Source organism: Poecilia reticulata, linkage group LG11 (genome assembly GCF_000633615.1).
Source record: "Poecilia reticulata strain Guanapo linkage group LG11, Guppy_female_1.0+MT, whole genome shotgun sequence".
In the NCBI taxonomy this organism is placed as follows: domain Eukaryota; kingdom Metazoa; phylum Chordata; class Actinopteri; order Cyprinodontiformes; family Poeciliidae; genus Poecilia; species Poecilia reticulata.
In genome coordinates, this window is record NC_024341.1 from 23,756,949 (window position 1) to 23,766,153 (window position 9,205).

The 9,205-nt window shown below is 37.7% G+C and overlaps 1 protein-coding gene across 1 annotated transcript in view; it reads left to right on the forward strand.

The window, feature by feature from the left end:
• Positions 1 to 1,081, forward strand: part of LOC103472875 (hepatic leukemia factor-like) — a 39,306-nt gene extending 38,225 nt beyond the window's left edge. Inside the window, exon 5 of the mRNA XM_008422730.2 lies at positions 866 to 1,081. Coding sequence (XP_008420952.1) covers positions 866 to 1,081 — 216 coding nt within the window. The remainder of the gene's footprint in view (positions 1 to 865) is intronic.
• The last annotated feature ends 8,124 nt before the right edge of the window (positions 1,082 to 9,205 follow it).

Here is a 9,205-nt window from a genome sequence, read left to right on the forward strand (position 1 = left end):
TGGCCTGACGATAACCAGATGTAGATCGATCTGTGAAGGAAGCAGTAATTCTTTTGGACCCACGCTGATCCGCTCATCATAAATCGTTCAGATAGAAATCTCTGGTTTTGGTTTGTGTTTGACCTGTTTTTTCAGCTCTGTAGGCCCTTATGTTATTGCTCTGCCCAATAATCTCCTTGTTTGATCTTCAGTAGAAAGTCAGAATTTTTTTATGTGACCTTCAAACTACAGTATTGCTGCAGGATTTCTGCAGAAGGTTTATTRGTTCAACAAAGCAGCTCAGCGGGTCGGCTTTATACAGCTGGATTGGGAATTCGCTACGGGTTCATTGAACAATRGGTTTTTATTGTGCATCTTTTCAAATGGCATGTTTTAGAGCCTCCAGTTAATGATTAATCAGCCACTAAATTAGTTGATGATTATTTTGATAATCACCATTAATTTTCAGCTCTACTAATGATATTTATTCTTCCAYATTTGTTCACATTTTTCTAATCTTGCCTGATGTAAGCTTCATGTTCAAGTAGTTAAGCAGGCTTCAAGAAAATGTAGATTTTTATCTATCCATCCATTTTATAGTCTAGGATGGTGTTWACCAGAATTGGGAGGTTATTTGTAATGTATTGTGCAGCTCCACAAAAAAACTAGGCTTCCTTTGTAGCGTTTCTTCTGTTCTTGTGTGCTGTCGTAGCTTTAAATGTTCTCTAGTTGTAAGCATTGAGCTGTTGCCTTTTTTCCTTTCCTGCCATCTTTCTACTCATCACATGACTGACCCTTGTCATCCCGCTCCTCTTTTTCTTTTCTGTCCTCCCTTCACCTTTTCCCCCCCACACACCCCAACATACCACACCGGCGCCGCCAACAGGATGAGAAGTACTGGAGCAGGCGTTTGAAAAACAACGAGGCGGCCAAGCGCTCGCGAGACGCACGGCGGCTGAAGGAGAACCAGATCTCGGTGCGCGCCGCCTTCCTGGAGCGGGAGAACGCCACCCTCCGGCAGGAAGTGGCCGACATGAGGAAGGAGCTAGGCCGCTGCAGGAACATCATCAACAAGTACGAGAGTCGGCACGGAGACTTGTGAAGGCGGAGGAGGACGACGAGAGAGGGGAAGGATCTGGAGAGGAAGAGGAGTTGAGAGAAGGGTACAACCCAACGACAGCAGCACTTTAGTTGAAGTGGCGAGGGGGCAAAGCCGGAGTAGATCTGCAGTAAGCGCTGTGTGACACCAGGCGCAAACATGGCCAGTTTGGTCGAGTTTTAGCAGGGTGCCATGACTGAAAAGCGCAGCGGTGCCACTTTMCCCCAGTTTGACTCTTCGTATTTGCTGTTTCACTGAATCCACACTCTGTACTGTACGGTCACACCGCATCCGTCCCCTCCGACGCTGTGCTTGCGCCCGGTGTTGCACTGCGTTTTTTGCAGGTAGTGCATTCTGACCTGCTGCTCTGGCCAGTTCAAACAGGGTGTTGAGTTCACAGTATGCCAGTGAAATGTCACTTTTTAAGCTCAAGGCATGGACACAAGCCAGGAGAGATCAGAAGTGTAATTGTTTTATGGAGTTTTTCTATAACTAGTACAAAAATCTTATATTTTTGAACTGGGCAGGAAGATAGAACTAGTCCAGCAAAACGGTGAGGGAGGAGGAGGAGGAGGAGGAGGAAGAAGTCATGCAGGGTTTTCGTCCAGAACGCAAAGAGATTTTGACAAATGATTACTGTATATTTTTCTATTAGCAGAGATATTAAGGAGGATTTTAGAGACAATCTTTTGTACATTTTATATATTGGGGAAGGGGCGGGGATTTCAGCTGGACAGTCACGGGGCCACATATAAGTCTTTTCCTCTCAGCTGATTATTGCTAGTAAACAAAAAGATCTATTTTCAATGTTACGGAGCGGGGTAGTCAGAGGAAGATGTGTAACAGAGAATGTATCAAGGTTGAATCAGGTATTTCGCACAGACAAGGCGAGGTAACTCAGTAATGATTTTTTTTTTCTTTGCGATGAAGGGAGACGGAAGCATGACCAGAGGAAGAAACAAAAACTGTATAGCTTAAAGAAACTTTAGTGTTCGTTTTTTTTTCCTTGTGAGCTCGGTTTGAGCACTTGAGTTGTWTTCTTCTACTTGATTCCGTGTCCGACTTTTAATAATCACAGGGCTTTTTTTTTTTTTTTGCGAAGGTTAAGGAGAAAAGGAAAAAAAAWATATTAATACAGGAAGTAATTAGCCATCCAAACAGCTGGATGTGAGCAGATGTTTGAGAGCAAAGAAAAAGAGAGCAGTGTTTTGCTGGCAGGATTGCATTTAATTAGGAGAAGAGCTGCTCACGTGTGTTTTCTATTTACTCCTCAGTCATGTCCAGGAAATGCGCTAACTGGTTTAGGGTTGTGACTGAAAATGTCAGCATGCAGACACACACACACACACACACAGACACGCCCAGTCCTCTCCCTCATTTGAATCTTTATTGTTGTTGGTGATGTTGTTATGGACTTCTATGGTGCTGACCTGATCCTCCACCTGACAAACACACACACACAYGCACGCACACACACACACGCACGCACACACACACACCCCAACAGACGATAATCATATTTACACATCTCAAACACATTACTAAACTGCCTATATATTTTCTTTGTCTTYTATTCCTATTTTTAGTTCACATTTTCTTTCYTTTGTTGTGTAACGTAATGAAAACTCCTATACAGATTTACACACAAACACTTTGTCTATACCTCTCCTTCAAACTTTACCCAATGAGAAAGAGAAACGCACCCTACTGCTACTGTACCATACAACTGTACTATTAAATATTAAAGTATTCACTAAATATATATATATGTGTATACGATATATGCTTGAATTATGTGATTATAGTTGTAACATACATAATTGAATATATTACAGAAAAAACAAGATTTCTCTCAGGTGTTTCTTTTTTTTGTCTGAGGTATAAAATCTGTTCAACTACGATAATAAAAACAGACGCAAAAAAATCTTTAATCAAAAACCAGATTTTTGGGAGGGTTTATTTGAAGAAAAAGTTGTAGTCTAATATTTAGTTGTCAGTTTAGTTGAGTTTATAACCAACTCACTTCAATATTTCATAGAAAGTTMAACAACAGGCCTCAGGACTTTTCACTAATCCCCATAGTTACTGTTGCTATGCCTGTCAAGCTCTGGATTCAGAAACGCCAGAAAGGTTTATTATGAGAGGTGACCACTARGTGCTGCTACTTTGTATTGGTAATCATGAAAAAGAAAAAAAATATTCATGTTGATACTGAAAGATGCTCACTTTTTACCATTGAGATTTCAACTGATTACATTTTAGATCCACCATGTTTCTGGCTCCAAGAAAGCCGCTTGGTCATAGCTCAATGCTAACATGCTAAAATGCTAATATCGAATCTCTTCCCACTGCATTTTCACCCCCCATTGATACTAAAACAGCATTTTAGTTTAAAAAAGTTGTTCCTATTTGTTTTATATGGACTGTAAGCTGGGAAATAAATTCAAGACCTGTATCTCATTTTGACGAGAACGTTTTTGTTAAAATAAGAAAGTTTCTCACGTTTAAATATTGAACGACAATAATATATTTATTCTCTGATATTAAAATATATTAAACATGAATTAAATATTTCAGTTTAAGAAAGAATCAAGGCATTCTTTTACACTTTCATGTTAGTGATACTGTCACTATCACCACCTTCAGGCATTCAATCAGGTTTACAGCAGTTTCATCTGTGCTGTTTTCTACTGTTTTTTCTACATTTTATTCAGATGCGGAAGAAGTTTTTTTATTTAGATAAAAGTGGAACCAGATGGAAATATACTTGTATAAAATTGATAATCATAAAAATTGTTTGAATAGTTTGGACATTTTGTTTTGCTTCAACACTCACATGCTATTTCAAAGTTTCTGAGTCAAAAGTTACAAACTTTCCAAATGCACCACAATGTTGTGCATCAAGTTCAAAGCTTGGCAGGCATCTGGCTGCGGTCCATTACACACTAACAGAGGTAGGGATGTGGGTCATTTTAGAACTGCCCAGTTCTTATTTACACATACCAACTTTTTTAYCTGCTATTTAGTCACAGTTGTAATTATTGCTGCTCTTGTATTTCTTTTAAATAGCTTCCTGCCTGTTTTCTTTAGGAGATGTTGTGTTTTGATTTTTGGCACATCACCCTTTGATTCCCAACAGCAGCTTTTATTTGATCTGCAGTGAGTATGTGTAAACCTTTTTCTTGTCCTCTTTTTAAGGTAATATTTCTAGTCTGACACAAACTTTTGACTATAAATCCCCATAAAAAGGAATCTCAAAGCTCCTTCCAAGCGCATAYGAAGGTTTATGCTCTTTCTTGAGATATCTGGGATTTATGATTTTCTTTCACACACACCTTTCAGAAACCTTTTGACAGTGCTATTTTTCTATGTAATTGTGTTGTTGAGCGTGTTGCAATTTTCTCTGGCGGGTGTTTGAGGCCCACTCTTCACATGGAGGCAGCAACAATTTGCTGCTGTCGACAATGCGGGTAATACTGACAATAACGATGATAACAATAATGGACACAGCCTTGATATTTCTTCTTCAACTTTGTGGATTCTCAGCCAACTTCTCCTTGTCGTGATTGACTGTTATGAACTACAAGCGCAACTCCAGCCGGACTCCTCACCAGCATTGTGCGCAGTCCACAGCGGTGATGGCATATGTTGGTATTTTTTTCTCCCTTCAGACACAAATAAAGGCTAATCCCTATTCACTGACAAAGCTTCTCAAGTGTCTTAATGTGTGATTGAAAAGTGAGCTCAAACCTTGTGACAGAACTGTTCTGTTATAGACAGTGTGTGAAACAGAAAACTATTGAATGATCACTGACTTCATATAAAAAAAAAAAATTATGACAAAGGAAAATCATGTGAATCTATGAAACACATTTCAGGTTTATGGTTGTGATAAGTGTGTGTCATAGTGTGTGTGGTGTTGCAGAACCAATTAATGTAAATGGATTTGAAGGTGAAATATTCTTTCAAACAAAAAACTACGGTAAGAGAGATTATTCACAAATGCTAAACAATTAAGACGTCTGCCAGATTTCTTGCAGTTTTCTTGCCAGTTCTCCAGTTGGCTGCGAAAAGCTATTAAATCATGGGGGTACTTAGTTTTTCAAATGGCTTTTCTGGTTTTTTTTTTCAGTTTTGACGCCAGGAATATGTTGCATATTTGAGGTCAGATCCTAATATTTATAGAGAGAACACAGGGAGGGACATTTTTCTCTTTTTATAGTGGTTATGTACTGGAGAGTTTTTATCTCACTCGATGAGTTAATTGACTTATTTACACAAAAAATGATCAGGGCATACTGTAAAGACTAACACTTTGCTCACTTATGAACAAAGTGTTAATGATGTTTGTTAGAAATTATTGTTTTTGGCTATTTTTTTTTTTTGCTGTTTCCAAATGTTTCAATTTATCTTAGAGATTTGCATATTCAGTTCTTTTGCCATCTACCACAAGACATGATTTTTTTTTTTTTTTTTTTTTTTGCATCTTTATCTGAAATGCAGGGCTATTTCTGAGACACTTATTTATGTTTTGTAACTAATGTTTCCAAAATGTATTGTTGAAAAGTAGGGTACTAGATTATAAAAAAGTGTTTTTTTTTATTTTTATGTTGCACGAGGATTCAGCTGAATCTTCTTCGCTTCCTCCTCTTTGATTTTTTTGGATCCACATCATGGAGTAAACGTTGCAGGTCGTATACATCAGCAGACCGTTGGGAGGCACTCAGAGCCTTCTGACAGAAGCTCAGACCTGCAGAGAATCTGCAGAGACCATGTCTATTTGTTAGCTTTGTCTCCTTGCCTCAGTGCTGCCCAACGCCTGCGCTTACATGGGTCCTTTTTCATTCGACACGTGTGTCTCTCTGCGGATGCGTGCCCTAATGTGTGTTGCCATGGCTACCGCCATGAATTGTGGGTGTTTCTCAGTGAAACCCCTCCACTTAAGTTATGCAATGTACACCATTCCAAATCATTTGCCGTTTGTGTGTGTATGCGTGTGTGTGGGAGAGAGGATAGCGTCACCACCTGTATGTGGTGGGTTGTGTCAGCTGTTGGGTGATGTTGCGTTCACCAGCTCCCCCTCAGCATGTGGCCACCACCATCTGCCCAAATTGGTGTCGATATTCAGATCCAAATTAAGCTGAGCCATCCTCCGTTTTCCCTGCATTGTTTAGCCTTATCTCACTGGGATTAGCCAGGGCTTTTACCTCTGCCCACTCAACCGGAGACCAGGCTAAAAGGGCAGATTTAATTTGACAAACCAGCACGAGTTGGTTTGTAATTGCAAAGCGAAAGGAACATTATGTCACGTTTCTAACATCTTTTGCAAATGAAAATCTTAAACACGTGCTGTGTATTTCAGGAAATTGTCTAGAAAAGTTTTGAAATTAATTTATTTAAATATAAATAGACTCACAATTTCCTTTTTCTTATAGGAATTAATGTAATGATGGATATGAAAAGAAATATTAACAAAGTGATTCCCAAGGATGATTAGCATGAAATAAATCATCAACCAAAAGAAAAGAAACGAAAAAAAATCTTAAAGGCATGACTTTACAATTGAAACATTAATTTTTTTGTTATCCACTTGTTGGATTCTCCAGTTTTTAAGAAACACTGCAAAATATGCAGGCGTGGTCAGGTCGAAAACTGGATGTAGGGAAAATAGCAGGCAGAGAGTTTGCAACAAATACTGACTTAATAATATGTATTCTATGAAGGCATAAAAAGTGGAGTGAAACTGTAGTATGAAACAAAAACCAAGGTCTGTTAATGTGTCCACTATCTACACATTTTGTTCCATAAAATTAAACAGSTTGAGTTTTTGAAAAACATTGCTGTACTTTATCATGTTCAAGTRTATGTTTAACTATATCACCAACTTCCCATAATCTAGGATCAAATTCTCAAACATAAATAAAASTCTGAACAGYGGGGGGCAGCAGATTACCAAGGAGCTGTGGCTGTCAAACCTCACACTCCATCAAACTAAAAATAGACACACAGTGATATATGTTTATGTATTTATGTTTGTTTTCACTGACTGACTTTACATGTTCTGCTTCAGCACAATTAGGATTACTAAAACCATTTCCACGTGCTAATGCCAGAATAATGAGAGATATTTTCGGATAGAATTTCTTTAGTCATCTTTCTGTCCTTTTCGTTTAAACTATATGAGTTTTGGTCAAATGTTTGAAACATTCTCCTACAAGCTGCTCACTATGGTTTGCAGGAATTTTGGTCCACTCCTCCWGAAAACTGGTGTAACTGAGTCAGGTTTCACCTTGCTTGCACAGACCTTTTAAGTTTCTGTGGTATTGAGTCGTAGATTAAATACCATAGTTTATTTAAAACAGGGTGTTGTGGTGACCACTCCAAAACATTAATTAACCTTTGCTTTCCAATAAGCCACTTTGTAACTGATTTGGTGGAAATATGGGTGAATTTTGAAGACACGTTTTTCTTCACCTTGTGGATAACATCTTGCAAAGTTTCCTAAGTTTTTAAAACATGATGACCTGTCATCATAATRTCATCTACTTTAGGAGGTAAACTCTTCCATCTGCAGAAAAACACTAGAAAAATATAATTAGCTTAAAAGGTTCCTTCTCTCTCCAAATGTAACATTAGTAATTATGGCCAAACATTCATTTTGCATTTCAGCAGATCACACGATGTAGCTTTTCATATTATTTTGGCATTTAGCAAACAGAAAACCATCTTGAAACAATTTTGGTATTTTTAACTAAAAAGGGAAATGGTTAGCATGGGCTAATGCAAGATTGTTTTCTTCATGTAGTAAATGTAAATATCTGGTTTTGAAAATWATTAATTTCATTTTGATTGAGTCATTTGGATTTTTTAAAATAGATTTCCCACCCATGTTTTGTTGTATTTCTCTGAAGCAGTGAAGAGTCACAAGTGATTAAAAGGATTAAAAATGTAAAAACTGTGTTAGGACATTTTAAATACAGGCAAMATAATAACTGGTGACTTTAACTGTTTTCCAATTTTTAATAATTGCATTTGAATTTCGCATTAAAAGCACCAGTACAAATTTTAGCTCTACTTTCTTGTCATTAGATTAAAAATTATTACATTATTTTCCACAAATGTCATCACCCCAGAGAATTTTATGAGTTTTTTAATATTTAACCATAAAATAGGTTATTTCACAATCACAACAAATTTTTTAYAGAAAATATTTTTTCTAAAAGTTAAAAGTTGTCGTTTTCAAAAGCTTAAATAAGTTTTGTGTCTCTGAAAAATGGGGGGCAGAAATGTCTATTTAGATCGAAAAGATGACTGACTCCAATCTAAAGACAGCACAGTTTGAGCCTCTCATTAAACTGAATCCATTTATCTGAGWTTTATGATCAAGAATTGAGTTCAAGTGCAAACATCTGATAAACTTGACCGTACAACTCTGAATCTYTGGAGGAATTAGACATAAAGTGATATAAAAAGAGTCTTTTGGGGACAGATTTCAGAAAATACAAGAAGTTTGCAGCAGCTATTTCTGCTTGTTAGACTGGCAGGGGCTGACGCAGCAGCTGGAGTTTGCTTTTAAAACTTTTACAACACTATTGCAGGCTCCCAAACTCTCAAGTCAAAGCTGAAAAGTCTGTTGTAGTGAGAACCAGTTTAATGAGTATCTACACCAAGTTGATGGAATCTTTAAAATAAGAATTGAAAAAGAAAAGTGACGTTTTAACACATCTCCTAAAAGTACAACTAGTGCACATTGTGAATCTATCTGTAAATGTCTCAATTCACACATTAACCCCACAACATAATGAAGAAGGACCACAAGCATGACCTGTTCCTTCTGCAAAAAGGAGTGAAGTATCTACAGTAAACCCAAATAAACTGCATCTATTTCACATTTTAACGTAGATACAAAGAACAAAAGAGGCAGACTGTTTCATCAGACAGACATTTTCAAAAACATCTTGGGCATTTTGTTTAACCTTGTGAGGACGGCAGGTCAGATCGCAGCTTTACTGTCACATCTGTTGCTGCTGCACTCTTCATCTCACTGTGAGGATGTTGCTCTGAATGTCCCTCTGAGGCTCCCTTTGCCTTCAAAACCAATCAGCTGCTTCTCCAGCTGATCCCAAC